This window comes from Brugia malayi (assembly GCF_000002995.4).
Source record: "Brugia malayi strain FR3 genome assembly, contig: Bm_v4_ChrX_scaffold_001, whole genome shotgun sequence".
NCBI classification, from domain to species: domain Eukaryota; kingdom Metazoa; phylum Nematoda; class Chromadorea; order Rhabditida; family Onchocercidae; genus Brugia; species Brugia malayi.
The window spans coordinates 4583647-4605203 of NW_025062479.1; the positions used below are offsets into that span (position 1 = coordinate 4583647).

General features: G+C 33.9%; 5 protein-coding genes across 5 annotated transcripts; all 5 read right to left on the bottom strand.

Annotated features, from left to right (window-relative positions):
- Positions 1-722: 722 nt before the first annotated feature.
- Positions 723-4149, bottom strand: Bm2560 (Uncharacterized protein; the record flags this gene model as incomplete). Its single annotated transcript, XM_001899381.1, has 14 exons — positions 723-905; positions 992-1126; positions 1225-1306; positions 1397-1542; positions 1642-1728; positions 1827-1979; positions 2105-2185; positions 2258-2398; positions 2704-2802; positions 2908-3024; positions 3123-3273; positions 3366-3533; positions 3779-3912; positions 3997-4149. The coding sequence occupies 14 exons, from the start codon at positions 4147-4149 to the stop codon at positions 723-725; spliced, it is 1830 nt and encodes a 609-aa protein (XP_001899416.1).
- A 4798-nt stretch (positions 4150-8947) lies between these two features.
- Bm4099 (Uncharacterized protein) lies at positions 8948-11844 on the bottom strand (the record flags this gene model as incomplete). The annotated part of the gene is made up of 8 exons (XM_001899380.1): positions 8948-9010; positions 9080-9208; positions 9444-9588; positions 9910-10043; positions 10249-10426; positions 10537-10628; positions 11038-11165; positions 11784-11844. 8 exons carry the CDS (start codon positions 11842-11844, stop codon positions 8948-8950), a joined length of 930 nt encoding a protein of 309 aa, XP_001899415.1.
- Positions 11845-16097: 4253 nt separating this feature from the next.
- Positions 16098-16761, bottom strand: Bm10981 (Uncharacterized protein; the record flags this gene model as incomplete). Its single annotated transcript, XM_043073630.1, has 2 exons — positions 16098-16353; positions 16508-16761. The coding sequence occupies 2 exons, from the start codon at positions 16759-16761 to the stop codon at positions 16098-16100; spliced, it is 510 nt and encodes a 169-aa protein (XP_042929564.1).
- Positions 16762-16933: 172 nt separating this feature from the next.
- On the bottom strand, positions 16934-17520 carry Bm10982 (Uncharacterized protein; the record flags this gene model as incomplete). Its single annotated transcript, XM_043073631.1, has 2 exons — positions 16934-17113; positions 17242-17520. The coding sequence occupies 2 exons, from the start codon at positions 17518-17520 to the stop codon at positions 16934-16936; spliced, it is 459 nt and encodes a 152-aa protein (XP_042929565.1).
- A 3395-nt stretch (positions 17521-20915) lies between these two features.
- Bm1506 (Uncharacterized protein) lies at positions 20916-21330 on the bottom strand (the record flags this gene model as incomplete). Its single annotated transcript, XM_043073632.1, has 2 exons — positions 20916-20993; positions 21310-21330. Coding segments are annotated over 2 exons (99 nt in total), but the record flags the coding sequence as incomplete, so codon positions are not given.
- Between the last annotated feature and the right edge of the window lie 227 nt (positions 21331-21557).

Below are 21557 nucleotides of genomic sequence, written 5' to 3' on the forward strand. Positions count from 1 at the left end.
AGAAAGATGAAATATTTCTGTATACATTAATTCCACATCCTTGATAAAAATAATCCGATACCTGCCTAACCTCAGCAGATAATCTGTACTGTCAAGGTTAAAAAGTTGTGTCTGTAAACAACCATATAACAAAATGCATTGTACCCATATGATCATTGAGATCAGACGACAAAACACAATATATAAGGTGTGGATAACAGTATATTTATATATGCATGATTGAAATGATCAAAAAGGACACCCATTAATATAGTAGGATGCAATGATTCCAGAAAAGAATGGTTAAGAAGTAAATGCGAATAAAAACAAAGGAGTTACGAAAATACGAGTCTCCGATTAGGTAGAAAAAAAATGACATTACTGCTGCTGATTTGATTTGAAGATTTGTTTGGTGTCCGGAAATGCTGTTCTGAGAACCAACACAAACTTACTTTTGAAAAACACTATTCGCAGCAACTAGGAAATGTTCTGAAGGATATCTGCATATTCTATTTACAATATAATAATGTTTGCTATCATGAAAAACCAATAAAGTCTTAATTTCCAAGGACTAGAAGGGCTAACATGGATTAAGTTAAAAAATCAATGGAGAATCAGGCATTTAATAACTCGAGACAACACAAAACCAATGACAAACTAGTAAATAAGACAAGCTATGAACTACTTAAAAGCTATGAACCACGGTAACAGTCTAACAACTGAGCAAAGTAATGATTTTTGAACTATGAATTGTTTGTGGAAATATGTTTCGCTGAATCTTCTGCACTTGAAGACCATATTGGTACATTTTCCTCAGCCAGTGGTGCATTCCTTTGTATTAAATCTGCTGCCCTTTCAGCTAGCATAATAACTGGAGCGTTAAGATTCCCACTTACAATTGATGGCATTACTGATGCGTCTGCTACCTTCAACTGATTACTTTTGAATTGTTTCTTTAATCAGGATTTGTAGTTCTACGTCTTTTCATTTGCAGTGGAAACAGCAAACTTACATAAAGATTCCCAATTCCATAGACGCCCATTGTTTTCGGATTAACCACAGCTAATTTGTCGGATTCAATTCCCATTTTGCATGAACAGGATGGATGATAAGCAGAAGCAGACATCGTTCGAACAAATTCGTCAATCTGTCAAAATATTTGACATGGTGGTACCTTGAAACTCTAACATTTCATGTAGTATGAATCCGTCAGCACAATCAGTGCAATAGTAGAGCCTATCGTACCTGTTTGTTACTCTGGCAATCTTCTCCGGGTAATAATTCATCGCCGCGGTATTTATCAAAACTTCGTTGACTTAACAGTGCTCTAGAACAATTAGGGAAATAACTAAATTACTTAAATTACTTTGATTTCTTCAAAGCATAAAGTTATTTATCAAAAAATCTCAAATAAAACCTTGCAATTCGTACGGCAAGCCTAAATTCGACATAGTCGTCTATATGATCCAAATAATTTGGATTCATAAGCGGATGTCGCCTGGGATCATTACTAGCCAGAGTTACTGTACCCTTAGACTTGGATCGCAGTGGACCAACATGTACCTAAATTAATCAAACACTGAATTATAGTGCATAACAAAATTGACTTTTCCAAGCATGGAAAGCAAGTGATTTTCAGAAATTTAGGAATGGAATGATTACCTGGTAAGCGTGACATTTACCAGTACTGCGTCCATCATCATGCACCGTAGAAGGGAGGAAATGGAACTGAATATCTGGATGAGAAACCTGGAAACAAAATTACTAGAAAATTCACCTTGGTCAAGTTCATTTGAAAATAACAAAGTGAAGCACTGAAAAACACATACAGAAGAAAACGAACGAACCCTTGGCGTACTTCTCACAAAACCACCAGACTCCAGATGACTGCTCGCTCCAAGCCCAGTCTTAGATAAATACCATTCCAAGCCAACTTTGATCATATTATGAGGGTAACGCCAGGAACTCTTGTTGTAAAGTGTAATTGGTTGCGTACATTGCTAAGCATCATTAATATACTTGAAACTTGAATTTCAATTTACCTGAATTCATCTATTTTGCAACTACACTAAAAACACGAGCGTCGAAGGTTGGCAGTAAAAATGGAGATCTTAAGGAAAGAAACCTGCTGTACGTAAACCTCAAGATGATCCTGCAAGTTATTACCAACTCCTGGCAAATGCTCGACCACTTGAATCGAATGAGCCTGAAATTATTAAATATAAGTTATTAAATATAATCAATCCGATTAAATACAGTCATGAACTGAAAATTTTACTTTTATGTTATCTGCCGGTCCAATCCCACTAAGAAGCAATAGCTGTGGAGTATTAATTGCACCGCAGGCAAGAATTACGCCTTCTTCACAATATACTTTCTCACGATTCCACGAATTGATAGTATCGGTAAGTGGACCATTCTGCAAAATAGAAAACCTTCAGGTGCAGTTACCATTTTATGACAAAAATAGGTTAAAAATACTTAACTTCACAAAGTTATTACATTCTAATCTCTTTGATATTGCTTCTGCTTATGCTTCACCAGATCTAAATACACAAAAGAAAAAAAAAAAAACTGACCTCGTATATGAATTTGGATAAAATATTTGAAGCTAAGATACTATTTATTATCAAAAGAATACTAAATTACTATCAGTTAGCTTTGCTCCCCGTACTCAATCCCTCAAAATCTATCAAAATGCTAAGAAAATAATGAAAAAAACACTTTTCTTATAAACTCGATACCAACTGCTTTGTTCCTATCAAATAATATGCGTGTACACAATATATTCGACGAGGTATGTAAATTTGGGCGCGAAAGTGCCTGGAAAAGAGAATACGAAGGAGTATAATTAATTCATCCCTATAACAGTTATTTATTTTCGTAGAAACACCAACACAAATAACAAGTGAAAACTTCTTTACATACAGGCCACAAATAAGCCCTCGATGCACTCCACCGTAAGCCTTTATGAATAGTTAGATCCATTGGGGCTATTCCTTCCTGTTTGTATCCATTCATGTCATCCACAATACCAATGCCAAACTGAAGAAATTATTCATTATATCTTGAGTCCAAAATTGTCCAGAAATCTATATTACGAAGAAACTGCAAATAACATTATATAACTGAAATATTATTACTTGATCACCGCATTCAATAAAAGCTTTGTGCAACGGATTTTCGCATTTTCCCTGCGTAACATGAAGTGGACCATTCCAACCACGATAAAGATCTGATGGTCCCTTTGACAGTTCATGAGTCTGAGCCTTTTTAAAATAAGGAAGTACATTCCTGAAATGATGAGTTTCTCCAGCGAGAAGTTCGAATTGTTATAAACCGGCTCTAATTTTAATCTGAAACTAGAACATGAACTTTAAGGATACTTGTAGGACCAATCTGTAGCCCCCTCTTGCTCCCAACGATCATAGTCAAGCGGATGTCCACGGACGTATACCATCGCATTAAGAGTGGAAGAGCCTCCCCAAACACGTCCACGAGGCCAGTAAACTGTTCGGCCATTCATATTTTTTTGCGGTTGAGTGTAGTAAAACCTGTAAATTTACATGCATAATAAGTAAAGAAAACGTTCTATTTAAAATAATATTCCCAAATCATCGTTCACAGTATTTTTTCATTATTATATGAATATATCCATGACCTAGCTTATCAAATGTCCTGGAATTTCCAGAGACATTTCAGTAGTATTTACGTATTATCACTTCTACATCCAAATGAGATGCAATATCAGGTACATTTGTTTGTAGTTTGACTCTATGGTAGAAAGAATGGAATTTACCAATTATATTTGTCATCGCACAGATTGTACATGAGTGCTGCTGGCATATGAAATTTCCAATTCCATTTTGAATCTCGTGGCCCAGCCTCCACCAACAACACTCGATTGGCAGGATTTTCTGTCAATCGATTAGCCTGAATAGGACGTTATTATAACTCCTTTGTGTATTCTTCAGTAACTGCCATATGACTTTTCTGTCAAGTCTGTTAAAGATATACCAGAACACATCCTGCTGAACCAGCTCCGATGATGATGTATGTTGGCTTCTTGTCACCCAATTCTGGATCTATGGCGCCATGGTACCGACCCCATCCGTAATTTCGAGTTGTCGTTGTTACCAACCAGTTCTTCCGAACAAAAACTGACAACATCCTCAAGTTCTCTTCCCTTCCTCACTGCCTCAGAAATAACATAACAGGTTGATTCGCCAAGAGAGACGGACAGTTTCAAAATGCCGCCAGCCGCATAGTTCTAGTATCGAAACGCTACGGAGCTCTCGGGCTAATTTCTTTTAAGACTAGTTCCAATAGGTTTTGCTCTTTGCCATCGTTTTTACTCCACACTCGTATTTCCCATCTTGACAGGAATCACCGTAGAGTTCTGTTAAACAAAGGATTGAGAGAGAGTGAGTTGGAAAAGGGGCGAAACAAAAGTAGTGTAAGCATAGATAAAATTTGGAACCAGGGTTAGTAATGTGGCAGCAGTCTGCTGTACTGCGTAGTGATCAAATTTACCGTGAGAAAAAAGCGTAAGTGAAATTATGTCAGGAATGATAGTAAAGGCGGCAGTTGTTGGCACAATTTGTATTAACTCTACACTGAGATTTTTGTATTTTGGCTGTTTTTTCAGTATCATTTACTTGTTTTGAAATTAAAGGAAGAAGCACTATACCAATTGCAGTATCAATTACTCTTTGCGGTATTTATAGGACAATGCATTTGGTACAAAACTGGCCATAATTATATCAATCCATAGGCTTATTTGAGTTACAGTTGCTGATAATTGCTGGCCGCTTAAAAAACTTTATTACTCAATTTTATGTTTAAAAAATGCAGCCTTTAATTTGTGATGTACTAAAAATAGCATCAATAATAATTGGAAAATCCCTCCAACCAGGACAGCTATGGAGAGATTGTGGGCTGGTGTTTTTATGTAAGGCGTGAATAAATTAACAATTTGACAGAGATTCAAAATGATCAGTGCAATAGCTGTTGAAGCGAAATGTTGCTTTATTTGCAATATTCCCCCGATAAGTGATGCTGTTGAAACAAAAATTATGTAAGGCATCATAATTCTCAATAAAGTCACAATGAGGACAAGTTTACTTTGGTCAAATTCAGGAGTGAACTTGAATCATATAAGGAAAGGAAGTCTGCGCAATAAGACAAAAAATCAATAAAATATTAAACGTGAGAGATATTGCGCTATTCGCAAACCTAAATGCCTTTTTATTATCATCTGGTTCTGCTGAATATAGCGAATATAAAAGAGAGTGAACGCTCGTTCTGCAAAAAGCACTCGAAGTAGATTGGCAAGGCGAAACGAAAAGAAAAGTGCATCTGCAAGAGGGGTTGCACCGATAACCATTGCAATTAATATATCCCTTATTAGCTCTGAGATTCTTGAAATAGCTGTAAAAAAAAACTAAAAAAAAAGGTGAACATACTTTTAAACATTGCTATTTACCACTATTCCAGATTAAACGCAGTGTTAATATACTCTTCGCGTACCAAACTAATTTTATTATATGCGAAAAAAAACTACTTGACAACTTTCGCTGTTAATCTCATAATGAGACTGAAGCTATTTATTTCACAATGTCTGCAGATTAATGGTAAAAAACTTAGGTTATTTAGCGTCTCATGTTTAAATTTTTGCATTATGTACACCTCACGTCTTTTTAAAACTTCTGGTTTTTACCTATACAAGCTGAAACGCGTTTATAAGTCTTTAAGACAATATAGAACGTCGAATAGACAAGGAAGAATTTAGATACTGTCTGCCCTACGTCTTCTTTTTTAACATTTACAGTTTTGGTTACTCACATTTAAAAGTAGCTGAACCATAGCGCTGAGGATAAAAAAAAAGTCGATATTTGAGGTACATATAAATAATTAGCCACCGGCCACCTTTCTCGCTTGGAAATTTTTAAATATTTATAGCTAGTTGCACTCTATGAACGAACATCTATTTTCACAACAAGTGGTGTCATTCCAGTGCGTGACGCTGGAATCTAGTGACAGCATTGCAAAAAGGCTTGCAAAAAAAAGTATTGTGCCACACCGCAATGCATATTTATTAAATGTTTTTGCTTGTGCTACAAAAGGCATCTTGCCTTATGATTCTCAGCTACTGCTAGCAGGTAACATATCCTCTATATCACCACGAAGTTGATACATCGGAAGAGAGCACGGGAATGGACAAAGATCATTGGTAACAGTTAATCGAACGAGCAAGAGAAGACGGAGATGGGAGCACATGTGAATTATACAGGCCATTCACCGGGACCCTAAATATTTGTACCACGTTATTGTGAAAAACCGGAATGGAAGGCCTATTAGTTATGAGGAAATTTGTCGTTATTATAAAAATCCCTTATGATTTATGATACTTTAGAGTCTGCAGGGGACAATACGTTATATGGAAGTATTAGCGTTCTTCAGCAGTAACGTGTGCATCCAAATGATTTAATTCAAGGCCTGCCTAAACAAATACATCCTGCAAATGTAATCTATAAAATATTGATCTTATTATTCTTTCAAACTAAAATTAAGCAGGTCCGATGGAAAAACTGGTTCCCGATCACGTGAAGTAACTAATGTTATTATGAGGTGAGAAAAGTGAGTTAAAGCTAGTGAAGAATATATCCCTTCTTGATTAGGCTGTTCTGCCGAAAGGGAAAAGGGGAAGGCTTGAGAGATTTTTAGACCTTTGTTATTGAAACTCGCGTACGCTTAATACAGGGTCGATAATTAGCCACCAGCCTGTCATCAACCATAAATGTTAGGAAAAAGAAAATTTGTGGTCTAACTTCTGCAATGATGTGTACTTTAAACTCTAGTGACTGTGTGAGAGAGATAACTGCATGTAATTCTAGCACTACATTTGGTGATATTTGAAGCATAAATTAAATGTCGCCAACCTTTGTTCATTTTACAAACTTCCTATCTCATATCGTACAATGCATAAATCTTTTTTGTATACGTTGTAAAATGCATTATCTTGATTATCTGTTGAAATTTCCTCTAGCTAGATTGTTATAACAAGCAAATGCAACACTAATGGAAATCAATGCAATAAAAGCAGTGCTTGGTCGGACGGGGTCTCCTAATCCAAAGAAAAGAATTCAGAACAAACACATCGAGGTCAGAAACTTTCATAGCGAGGGAAAAGTCGCTTGACAACCTGTAAAGCATATGTTTTCGAAGTTTTGTAATTATCATTTGAAACAACAGTCTCTCTCACAACCATCTCACATGTTACGCATGGCTCCATCAAAATACTGTAGCAGAGGGAGCATAAAATATTAAAACGCTAGCATTTCTAAACATTCCAAAATGCTCTGATTGAATTAATAATATTAAATGATTCTTATCAAATTATGTGATTAGATCAGTGTTATCATGTTCCACATTCCATTCACGCAACATTTCCGGCGTACTTTCAAATAATCTCAACTTCTTTTACAGTAATCAACAGCAATAGTCTGATGTAGGTAGCTTGCAGCAACGAGAGACAATGACATCACATAGACCTATATGAAAGCTTCGTGGGTGGTCTCGATCGTCACAATTTCAATTAACTTTCCAACAATAATTCAGTTAATGCAGATATGTCTACTGATGTTGCAGTGTATGTTTATTGATGTCTTTAAAGTTTATGTATATATATTTCGACTATAGTGGCTAAGCAATATCATTACAGCTGTCTCTCCGCCTTCACTTTTTTGAAAAAGAGCCAAATGATAACAATTTTCGCTCAGAAAGATATAGTTGCTAGAGTATGAGGAATAACCTGTTTGGCAGGACAATGTTCCACTTAATCAAATAAAAGTTTATTAGCATGTTTTGCAAATTCTGAATATAACTAAATAAATATACTGGGTTAATTTACTTGCATTACAAGTTCACGTCTCATACTGTATACCCTCTGTGAGAAAATGAGGAATTTTTAAAGTCTTACTAGCATGAGGTATCTGGATGCTTGATTTCAAGATAAATGAATACTTTACTTTTTAGTTGTAACATAAGAAATTGGAGTAGTGTAAAAGGAATTGAAATCTGAGAAATCAGCTAATCAGCTGATTAAAAATACCAAATTAGCTTTAAAACATCATTTGTGTAGTAAAACACCATTTGACGAATTCGTTTTTTTTTGCACTGATATCTTCTGTTTTGACTTTTTTAAAGCAGAATCAAGAATGCCATTAAATTTCTGATTTTATATGTTGTCGTTTTGCATGAGATATCATTTGTGTTTTGACTATCTAATCAAGTTGTTTTGATAATAGTAGTTCGAGAGGAATAACATTAATTGTTAAGAATATTTTAAAATCAAAATTTGCTTTTCACCTGTACTTTTTATTAAATCCTACTTGATCACTATATGTGTCACAATCTTTAATACGAAGTTTGTTGGAATTAATTCATTGCAACAAACAAAAAAGTGTGTAGGAATTACATTGCAATAGGCGAAATGTGCTGCCGGAATATACAGTTATTTGCACTACTTATTGTAATACTTGTTCTTTAGTGATCACTCATGTGCAGAGGAAAATTTGTTACAACTATTTATTGTAATATAATAACTATTTGTCGTAGTTATTTCCATCAAGAAATAGTCATCTCAGGTGACTAAATGATCCTCTATCACTGATGTTCCTAAGCAATTCTAGAATATCGTGTCGTAATAGAGTACTTGAAGATTATATAAAGCAAGTAAGTATTATCAGTTTGAAAAGCATTTCAAGACATAACTGGAACGAGTGGCATTTCAAATCGTGAGACTGCAAATAAAAAGTGGCGTAATGATAATACTGTGTCTTATAATTACGTTACTAACAAATCAACTCCAATGAATTTTTAGTTTAATTCATTTAGATATATTAATGGAAGAAGGAAAACTGTGAAAGAATTTGGTGAATAATTTATCAAAGGCGGATATCAGCAATCATGACAGTGACCATCTCCTCATATCCAGTACAATGGGTAACAGCTCACTAACATCGCGAACCTAAAACGATTGAATGAATAATCAATTAGTTGATAATCTGATAAGATGGTTCACACTGCACGTTCTTACAATGTGATCAGCTTGTGGTCGCAGTTCATTGATGTCACATACTCCGGAAAGTACTCCAACAGTACTACCAAGATTAGCGGAACGTCCCATACCCATATCAGCTAAAGTATCACCTACTACAAGTGTATCCTGAAAATAATTTTCCCATATTGTATGAAAATTAAATAATTTAGATTTTAGGACACTAAATAAGTGTAATCAATTTCATTCAAAATCTGGTACAGACCTTATGATGACACCATTCTATTTTTAGCAAATTAATTGTAGGTGATACTTTAAAGCGAACTTTTCATGAAAGTGAAACTTCATTGAAAATAAAACAAATAAAGAAAAACTTCTGAACCTCCAATTTTATGAAGCTTACTTGTGGATCAACATCCAACGCACGACATATGGAAAGTGCATTATGAGGATGCGGTTTTGGTATGGAACCAGCATCATCACCGCACACTACTACATCAACATGATCTTCCAATTGTAATCGTCGTAATGTAGTTAAGGTCCCTTTTCTGAGGAAAAATTTACTTGAATTTGACAAGTAAAAGTTTCGAAAATAAAAAGCTGGAAATATTATGCTGGCACATTTTTCATTAAATAATGTCATCAGAGGATATGCATAAAGCAGACGAAAGTTATCCACAACAACTGTTTACGTTACTCTATGCAATATGCAGCAGCAGCATGATTACACTCTTTCAGTGTAAATGATTTTCTATTTGTAATCGATTGAATGCGTGAGCTAAATTATGCGTGAGCTGAATTTTAGTTATCATTAGAAGTTTAGTTGGTTTTCAGAAATTTCAAAAAATGTAAGTGCCGCGAGAACTCACCGGCTGTCTGAGGTGCAAATGGCTATTTTGATTCCGTTTTCTCGTAGTTGCCGGAATAATGAACACAAATCAGAAATTTCTTTAGCAGCTTGACCACTGGATTCATTCGACTCTAGGATTGCTGCCATAATATGCTGCAAGCGTATTTTAGGCCGCAAATCAACCGATAATGCCATTTTAATAAAAAAGTAATAAAATCGAAGTGATAACGATTTTTGCACAATTGAAAAATGAAAAAAAAAAAAATCATCCTGTTACATTCATTTCATGTGAGAGAGGAAAATTATCTCAGCAAAAAAAATATCCAAATCTAAATTTGGAATTGCAGGAAACAAAGACTTTAACAGCATCAGTAGCTTCAATTCCGCGATTAATCAGCAACCGGGCAATGGCATCACGTATTTGTGCCATAGTTCCTTCAGCGAGAAGCCCAGATTTCACCTTCTGTTCCTTCTCATGCAAGCCCAGCAATGAATATATTTCTTTTTCAACATTCATATTTATTGCTTCACTTATTCTGGAATATGTTAATAAATTGTAGTTTGTTTCTCCGCCTTAAATTTTTGCTAAAAACTATTTTGAGCAACTTCAAATAATTTAAACTGTCCAAGAAAAACCAGGAATCACTTCTTGGCCACATTTATCGCCCATGGAACCCACGTGGAATGAAAACAAATTAAAGTGCCATCTTTGTCGAAAATTACAAGTGAAGCCTTGCTCTGAAAGCGAAATCCAATCATTTCCAACAAATTTTAGTTTATTTTATTTCCGACAATTATAAATAGCTATGTTACTATCATTATTTTATCTTTTAAGAGCTTATGTTACCTTGATGTCAGCAAAATGAGCCTCATGCTAAGCAAATTTATTCAATTCTCGAAATAACTTTTTATAACTTTTTGGCAATTTAACTGTTTAATATGCAAATCAAGCTGTCACTTGCATGCTATAGTTGAACTTGTATCATTCTGAACTAGTTACGTTTTCATGAGTCAAGTCATTCATTCTCTTGTTCCGCAGTTTGGCAGAGTAATATTAGCATAATTCTCAATGGTCAGTTACCAAAAACTTAGAATTCAAAACAGACAAATAAAATCAATGAATTAAAAAAATAACAAATCAACACACATTTTTTTGACATCGTATAGGTGCAACTGTTTGTACAAAATGACTCGTAAACATCTGGTCATTACGAATTGAACGCCGAGTGAGACGTTTTTGTATGGAAGTAAATGGGAATGGTCGTCCATATTCATCTAAAATAGATATTGTCTTGGATTTTTATTTCATGAATTCAAAACAGTTAATGAAGGAATTGTAAAATAACTCAATACAAGTAATTCATCCAATGAACAATTAAGTGTGCGAACGATTTCATTTCAACAAGAAGATTTCACTACAACTTTCTTAAATAAATTACTTTTATTAAATATGTACTTTAGAACCATGTTATCTCTTTTAACAATGTCAGATCATTCATGTTTCTGTTGAAAAAAATATAGTAACATGGCTCTAAATTTTAAAAGAAAGTTTGAGGAAAAATTTTTTTTTGCTGGCAGAAAAGAAAAGTTAAATTATGAAATATTTTTGAAAAAAAGCACATAACAGCAGTGAACTTAGCGTGGTTCTTTAATCTTTCTAAGCTTCAAACCAAGTTTTCAGTGCTGCTTTTAAATGACTTATATGATTTTGAAAATATTATTTTCGAATTGAAATTTGGAAATGTTTTCGCTTCTGTTTTATCCTTAGAACAATTGGCCATCCTTTTTTCATGAAATAACTTATACACACACAAGCAATACTAAGTAATGAAGGATTGAGGGTTGAGGGCTCGGCCTTGTTTTCTTCTACACTTCTTATAAAAAATAACTTACAAGCAATACTAAGCAATGAAGAAGAATTGCGTATGAGGGTTCGTACACTTCTTGCGCTCATCACGCTTGCTGCCTAATTTCAGTTGCGTCTTCCTTGCTGTAACAACAGAACTTCTGGAGGATTAGAAATCGCACCAAATCTGAAAATTTTAAGGTGACTAAATTGTTTGGGCAAAACTTGCATGAAATAAGGCCATTGAGCGGTTCGTTATAAATCCATTTGTGAAGCTGAGTTTCATAAAAGGCATGCATTTCCAGAAATGCGCGCAAGGCTTTTTTATTAAACAAACTTAGGGTAACTAAAGCAAGGGCTGTGTAAGCATGCAGACACGTGTGGTTATTAGAAGGAGATGTAAAGAAATATGGAAAAGAGGGATGGGGTCGAATTTTTAGATGGAAAATTTATTTGAAGAAAAAAGAATCCATAGGAAAACCCAGAGAAATAGAGTGGGAAAGTTGACGAAGACTGGTCCAGATTGGAAGTTCGTTAGATGAAACTGGCTTAGTAAGATAGTTAGCTAGCTAGATGAAGCACCATTTCACTAAAGGCAGCAGCTAATTGTGTATTCATTTTCAGCATGTGTTTTTATATTACAGCAAAATAGCGTAATACGAACAGTAATCCTCAAATTATCTTACTTGCTCAGGAATGATACAAGTCGACCTTTCAATGATTCAAAAACAACAGCTTTGGAAATGAAATACAACTGATGATTAAATCCGCATGAAATTATTGGAGACAAAATAAGCGCCATCTATGCTAATTTTAGAGGTTTAAATCTGTGTATGTAAAGAAAAACTTATTGAAAAGGTGTGAGTGCTGTATTCAAGTAATGAAAAATACAAATGAGATATACAGAAAAAACATACCAAGACTAATGGTTCGTGTACAACTGAAGAATTGGTGTAATATAATAATAGTTGGTGAATTAAACAGGAGGAGCAAAGGGAGGAGGTACGTCAACAGAAAACTTTGTGGGAGGCGAGTAAATAGATGTGGTTAGATCTTTTTCTGCTTACCTTTTTGCAGAAGAGGGATGTAAAAATATAAAAATCAAAGGTTTGTTTTTTTGACAAAACATATAACTGGAAATATGGAAGAAGTTTAGTCGTAAAATTTTTAATTTAAACTCTAATGAAGAAGGTATCAAATAGTGAATTATATCAGAGAACTCAATTACACAAGTATCAAAGAAATTACATATGCTCACTTTGTGGCAATAGTTTAAGAACTGGAACAATTGTCAAATTTCGTGACTATAAAAAAAAGTTAGCAAAAACATACATTTTCAAAAATAAAATACACATTCATCATGATTCTGCATATCAGTTTCTGTGTGATTTTTTTTTTTTTTTTTACAGTATGAAATTAGATTCTAATGATATTACTAGTTAACATATCAAATTAATTTGAATAATTAGATGTTCTCACTTTGCAATTAGTTCACCAAATTATTTGCGATTAATGGTTCTTAAAATTCAAATCATTATGTTAGTTACATAATGATAGTTTTTAAAGGAAATATTTTAAACATTTCATGAATTACACACCAACTGCAGCTCATCGAAAAGCAAATAAAGGTGTCGAGAAGAGGATACTGCAGAATGAAGGAAATATTTGGCTGAAGAAACTCTCAAGCAGTTGCCATTTCGGTTACGCTGATCATTATTTTATTGTGATTACTTTTTAAATGGCTATGAAAATACTGATGGTTTAATAAGTGCATTTGAGAAATTCAATTTTCATGAGGAATTCGATTAACTTTTTAGAAGTCTGGCAAAAATCCGATGAAATGGGAGTTCAATCATTCTGATTGTTTCAGACCTTCTTTAGAAATATATGCAGTCATATGAGAACTCTGTTGCCTTTTCTTCTCTTTCCATTCTGTCAACAAATCAAACAAGTTTGACGTGAAAGAAAGATCACATTTCTCGGCTTTAGGAGAGGTTATGTTGTAAACAGCTAAATTTGTTATTTTAGCACGTGCTCGCTTGGGTATTTTCGTAGCAAATTACCGGAAAACTGCAGTGATACTTTGTGGATGGCTGTTACTACATCGAATTAAAAATGAACTTAGCAAGTAGAAGTGCATTCCTCTTCGGGATAAAACTGATGTTAAAGGAATGATGGAATGATGGACTGAAATAAAATTGAAGTGGACCGTTTTTTAATTCTTTTCATTCATGCATTTAAAGCTTTTTAGAGGTTTCAGGCTCAAGTATGAGATTTTAATCGAACAGCTTAAATTAAAATTTAAATAAACTAACAGTATCAGAAAATCTCAATAGGATAAATTCATAGTTGCGAAGAAAAGCTGAAAAGCTCAAATAGACTCAGCAGAGATTAATCCAAGAATCATCTTTTTCTTCATCACATCTCCCTGTTTTCCCATGGAGCAATTCGTACAACAAGATCTTTTGCCTAAAGTTCACCAAAATTACCGTCGTTACGGATATTTTCGAAAATCGAACAATGAGTTATGTGCGAGGTGACTTATATCGAATAGTGAGCCATATCCACTGGGTTTTATGCCCAGTTGCTTAGCTATATGACCATCAAGCAGGATGACATTCCCTTATCATTTTTCATTTGTTTTCAGATAAAGCTTACTGCTGACATATTTTTCTTTTTTTTTTTTAATATAATATTTTAGAGTGTCGCAATCTTATAAATTCTCGACAGAAGCATCAGAGTAAATTCATCATTCAATAAGTTTTTATCAGTTAGATAATGACATTTAATATATATATAATCGTTCAATAAAATTAACGGTCTCTGAGTTAATATTTCCATTTCTACTGATTTTATTGTCGGATCATGTGAGACTCTTTAGCACAAAATACAATTCTTTAAATTTCCATCATTACTTTTTAACAAGAAAAAAAAAAAAACTCTTCCAATCAGATGTACTGGAAATAGTACGTCATATGAAAATGAAACCGAAATTTTTTTGAACACTACCGGAACAGCAGAGATTTCTTCTTCAAGCGGCAATTAAACCGGCGAACTTAACGTATACATTTTGCAACCCACTTTTGGGTTTGTTTTACTTGTTCATTTTTATTCGCCAGTCAAAATTTTTAAACTTAAGGAATGACACTACTTGTAAATATTTTTTCCAGAATACTTTTTTTCTTCCACCATTAGAAATCATGTAGGAAAGCGTCTTAAGTGGATATAACAAAATAGAACGAAGGAAACCAAAGAATTATTTGCTTCGACCATTAAATTACCATACTATAGCACATGTTAGTTAAAATTCATAAAGTTTGCATTTTTCTTTTCTTAAAAGATATTTCTATCAACAAAGGATGTGAATATATTTCAAAGACAACATAGCAGAGGTGAAAGGTTCAACTTCAGACCACCGGGAACAATGCAGATTTATTATTGAAAAAATGACTGTAGGTAAATTTGTATAAAAAGTTCTTGTCCTTTGTGATCCAATAAAGTGAATAAATTGACTGCTTAGATCCATTTGTCATCTAGTAAAGCCAATAAAAGTGGTTAAAAGTCAGCATTACCATCCATGTGCTTCCACATTTTCATTTTTAACATATTTGATGCTCTAGTAATTTCTTTAGTTTTTTTTTTTTTTTTTTTTTTTTTTTTTTTAAACGATATCAAACTAATTTATTCCAAAGTAAATACTTAGAAAAAAATATATATATATAGCAGTAGTGAAATTGCTTTTGAAAAATCATTACTACCAAATCTACCGGTAATTGAGATATTTTCCTACAAAATCAATAAATCTAAAGGAAAAAACATAACATCATAAGCATATGTAAAAGCAAATTTAGAATTTCTTTCTTACTGCCATGTTCCTTGTGAAACAAAGTAGGTTTCCTTTCTTGATGGTTCAGATCGTTGACTTCTTTGTCCTCGATACTAGTAGAATCTCGAATCTGTACTGGTTCCGTTCTGTGTACGTGTACTGTGGAAGTCCTCGTGAAATACTTTATTATTCAAACCTCAAACTTGGGTAATTAAACCACAGACTAACATTAAAAATTATACAACATTACAATAATGAATTGATACATAACACACAAATATAACTTAATTATAAAACATTTAAAGATATAAGCAAGCTAGATACCTCGCAACCAAGCCATACCAAATAAGGAACTATAATCAGTGGCTTTGTAAGGAAGAAAATTGTGAGGAATTTTATGGATGTTAAGGTTATCAAGTGGATTAAAATCACTTAAAACAATAGCCTTTGTTCATTAGGTTGTAGCTTCGCCACTGTGGCGACACTCCCGATTCGAGTAGCAAACAAAATGACTGAACTTGTTATCAGTCTTCTCTTAGCTCTTTGGCATCGTTTTCCTTCCGCCGAATCGAGGACGGATGGATAATTTTTTTTCATCTTCGTTATCTTCTAGTTCGATATTCGGGTCCACGACTTGATACTGTTTGTTTTGGCTGATGCTCAGTTCTAAGGGGTAGAGGTGGTTCAATGATCTTTCCCAAATGTGTCCATTGGACATTTTAAGTTGTGCCGCTCGGATATTACCGGCTTGTACTACTAACTTTGTGATACGCGCCAGAGGCCAGCATCCTCTGGGTACTGCTCCTGTGCGCAAGACAATCTCTCCCACTTGTGGAATGCGTTTAGTCTGCGCGTGTCCCTTATTTTCTCTTTGTTTGCGGTCTCGTAGTGTTTGAAGGTATTGCGTTTGCCACTTTTCCCCGAATTTATCTGCTATTATTGCACCTTCCTTCCAATTCAACAGAATCTCGATTATGCGAATCGGTGGACAGTTCTTTTCGTTGGATAGGTAGTGGTGATATTGCGTATCCTTGTGAGCTGAGAAAATCCATAGGTCGTAGTGGCTGCATATTCTCGTCATCAGTTACGGTCAAAGGACAAAAATTCATTATTGCTTGAGTGTTCCTCGTAACTTTCTTGCCGTGTTGTTTGTAGGTGAGCATAATGCTGGATGGTGCCTTCGTTTGCATTTGAAGCATTGTGAAGCCTTGCAATCTTTTGATCTATGTCCTTCTTTCTAGCACAGAAAACATAGTTCTACCACTCATTTGGAGCGTTCATCAGATGTAGAAAATTTTCGGCATTCATGAGCACGATGTGGACACATTCTGTTCGTTCTAGATGGGTGCCTCATTTTTTCTTGCCGGGGGATTATGTTTCGTGTTGATTGCTGTTAGCGTTGATGTCATCCACTGTGTCCCAATGCGGACTGTATGGTTCTTTTGAGGCATAGCCTAATATATTTGCCACATTTTCTTCAGCAATAACAAAGGTTGCTAGGCGTTCTCTTAAGATGGGTACTGTCCATTCTGATTTCTCGTATTCTATTTTCTCCAATATGGACTTTGGAAGCTTTTATTTTATGAGATAGATTATATGGATTAAATTAACATCTTTCTCTTGAAATCGAAGTAGTTTTATTATTCGATCAATAGCTTCTATAATGGTTCGTAGATTACCTTCTTTCGCCCTAGGTAATCTTTCCAATTGTCTGTATAAGGCTTGTTTAATTGCTGCTGGCCGTTCGTATGCTTTTTTAGTGCTGTGATAACTACTTCATAATTCTGGGTGCGTAGCGCATGAGGTTCTATGATTGAGGCTGCTGCTCCCACAAGACAGCCCCGAAGGTACGTTAATTTATTTAGCGGAAGGATTGGTTGATCATGTACGGCGGTTCGGAACCAATCCCAGAATAATGGCCATGCAGTAAGGGTGCCATCAAAAGTCTTCATTCCCATTTTGGAAGTTGCATTTGACTGACAAGTGGTGCGGTTGGAACTGGAGTTGGAGGTTCCATATTACCTATTTCCTTATCAGTGGTTTGTATAGCTTGTTCCAGTCGTTGTACATTTGATATTAACGTAAACAGTGCATCGCGTCCGATTTCTCGTGTGTGTAGAAAACCCTCTTTTTGGGCCTCTTCATATAGTTGCTCCTCCTCCTTTAATTGTTCTTTTCCTATAGTGTTCATAATATCTTCCCATCGTTGTTCTTTTTGTTTTGAGTTGGGTTTCATAAAGTTGTCATGTTTGCAGTGCGGTACTGTTCTCTGGTGGTACATAATACACAAATATAAATTATAAAACATTTAAAGATATAAGCAAGCTAGATACCTGGCAACCGAGCCATACCAAACAAGGAACTACGATGAATGGCTTTGTAAGGAAGAAAATTGTGAGGGATTTTATGGGTGTTAAGGTTACAAAGTGGATTAAAATCATTTAAAACAATAGCCTTTGTTCATTAGGTTATAGCTTCGCCATTGTGGCTACAGCACACTTTTTTCATATAGCATGACTGATTTTCCATACTTTCGCTTCTTAAACATATCTGATTCATCTTTTTTTTTCCATGTTTCTCAGTCCTAAAATTGATTTTTTTCGGAAGAGCGAGATTTACCTGGATGGCATGCTGGAAAATTCCGAAACAATTTTTATGCAGAAATTTCTTGTACATATATTCAAAATGGTCAAACATTTAAAATACCATCAGTTGTTGAGCTTCGAGGTTTAATTCCCAACAATTTATACAATGTGCGTCAAGATAGACGAAGGTTTGTGCCGAATTTATAGTATTTATTGAACTAAACCTAATATGTCTTAATTATTAGCATTTTTATCTCCTTATTCTTATCTTCCCAATTGCCTTTTTCGTGTACTGAACTATTAATTTTAGATTCTTGACACAAAAACCATCGAAATAAGCAAAATTTTACTACAAAAGTAATGGCTTATAGACATTTTTCCAAATAAAGATCGATCGTCACATAGCAGCAGTTTACGATAGGTATGGTGTTTCAACCTTCGTGTGCCCCAAAAATTTTTATTTTGCACTGCGTCAGCAGTTTCTAAATGCATGATTTATTAGTGAACTTAATTATTTCACAAGATTCTTTGGTTGTTTCCACTTTGGCAAAAAGAATTTGGTTGATATTTAAACTGTTGAATAATTTATCATTTGAAATGAATCTAAATAGTAACCGGTCTTTTTTTTTCTACCATAAATGGACTTTAATAAAATTCAAACTGGTGATATATTTGCAAAAAAATATCTTCGATTGTGATTCATTTCGTGATTATACAAACGAAACGATAATATTAAAGCTTTAGGACATTTCGACATTAAGGATGTCTTTTTGTTGTCTGTTTTTTCTATGGGACAAAGTTGATCATTGTCGCATCCTTATTTTCTATACAATGACATTCACTTCCTGACAATACATTCGTAAAATAAATTTCTAACCGTTCCAGAATATATTTCCCCTCACTTTAACACAATAATAAAATAGATTTTTTTTTTAAAAAATTCCGAAACTTTTTGGACGATTTTACGTTTGAATAAAATGGAAGCATTGATAACTTCCAAACACCATTTATATTAACTGTTATGATCTTCTGTAAAAGAATTTTATGTAAATATTAGTAGTGCATTTTCCGGTGGGCACCAAACTGTGTTTGCAAAAACAGTTAGAGCAATGTGAGAATTTAGATAATCCAGCGAAATACCAACTGCAGTGGAAGGTATAATACTTTAAAGAAGAGACTTATTATTGTTATTATTTATTTATTTATTAATATTTTTATTACTATTAATTATACATTAATGAATTATATATGAAGCAAACTTCAATATAGAGTAAAATTAATAATGAAAATCATTAGATAAATCTTGTAACAAGGTCATTTGCTTTTTGGTAGCTTTCCTATTCCTAATTTTTCACGAGTACAACGTGAGTAACCGATAATAAACTTGAAAATTGGAGTTAAGTATGACTTAAGAATTCTAAAGGTTAATAAAGTTAGTGAAGAAGTGTTTTCCCTGGAGTTTAGAAAAAATTATAGGCAAAATGCATGTTGTGTGTTATACAGGGTCACTTGAACTGCGAAATGACCCATATGGCTCGATTTATGTCAATATAAGAGTAGTATACGTTGAAACACATTTCTGCACACATTCACTAAAGGCAAATGTTGTTATATCATTATCGTTCAAATTTTGGTTTTTAAATGGAAGTAATAATGATAATATACTTAATCCAAATATTTTATCTTGGTGACAACGATGTTAACATTTTCAATATTCCAAAATATCATCCTAATATGTTTAATATTCTGATTTTACCAGCATAAATCGGAAGGAATCCACTCATTATCTAGAAAAAACTACCATGAAAAATTTGAAGCAAAATCTAAAAGTTGAAGAAATGAACCTTTTTAATATAAAATTCTTTAGAATAGTTCAAAAAGTTATAAATGATATTAATAATCTATTGCATTTAATCCTAAAAAAATTTCTTATAATTAATATTCACTTCATTTTTCTTTGCAGCTGATAAAGCATTATGGATCTATTTCTAAGTCCTGATCGATTGACAGTCATTGGACAAGAGATAAACAAATAATGGTTACAAGTAAGGAAATATGAAACAAGTCACTACCGTTCCTTCTCTTCTCCCTGTATTTCTCTTCTTAACCCTTGTCTTTACATCTAATTCAATCAGAAAAATTCATTAATAAAAAGGGAGCTTATGTAGAAACGAGATGGACGACCTATGCATATTTGATCAGTTTTTTCTTTCGTCCAGATTCCATTGAACCAGTTCTATCTGAACCAACCGAAAGGATATTATCTTCATTATATCTTAATTTCAAAGAAACTTCTTTTTACCATGTTTTTTAACATTTAGGTTCAAGAAAATAAAGAAATCTGCTCCTGATCTTTAATTCTGTGATAACGAAATCAGTTCCAGCAGGTATCAGGTCCTGTAAATAACAATGGGACATTTTCGACACTTAAAATAACGATGTTGTCTTGGACGGCCTCTCGGTATTCACTGGAAATGGCTATCGATGAGGTGAACAAAGAGAGCACATGATGAGAAGGTCGTTGTGTTGCAAGAAATTTGCAAGTGCTGAAGCAAAAGCAGATCTATCAGAAGGAGAGCTAGATAAGATATCCAGATTTGTTGAATAAGACTTGCTTTGTAGAAGAGCGGAACTGACTACGATTAACAAAAACAACGAATTGTTATTTGTCGCAGTTATTTAGTACCTAATTTAAATGTACTATGTTGCTCGCCACAATTTCACAATACAACTATCTTACACGCGCGCCAATTTTTATTCTCTTTGATTCATGTGTCACCATTCATCTCAAAGCGCATTTTCTTCGATAACATCGGTAATTCCTTTCTTTTCATTGTCCTGTCGACCTATTGTATAATCTTTCTATAAGTGTTGCAAATAACCATAAACTTTGAGCTGTTTAAATGGTACTGTTGTAGAGGAAAAATTATGATCATTGCAATATTGTATAGCAAGTATCTTTTCCAACATGAATTTTACGAATTCATAAATTTAGAAGTCGAATAATACTCTTTTATGTATCGGAAAATATTTATTAACTTAACATGTAAATTGCTGATGAATTTATTCCATATGAAAGTGACAAAGTTTCTGTGCTGTGCTCAGCATGCATGTGATGATTTTTGGAAATGCCAAAAACAACCAACAATAACAAAAAATCACCGTCAATTGATATACTACATTCTTGACGATATCATGAACTTGTTACCGTCTTGATTTAATATTTCAAATCTCTTTCTTTATTAGAACAATTGGTTTTCCTTTTACTAGTCTCATATATTCGCTTGGATATCATACACGATCATATCGACAACATAAATAATTGGACTACATGAATTTATCGTACAAGCTGTCTGATTATGCAATTAAATATAGATTAGTTTTTAACGATATGATGCAAGGTGTCACCA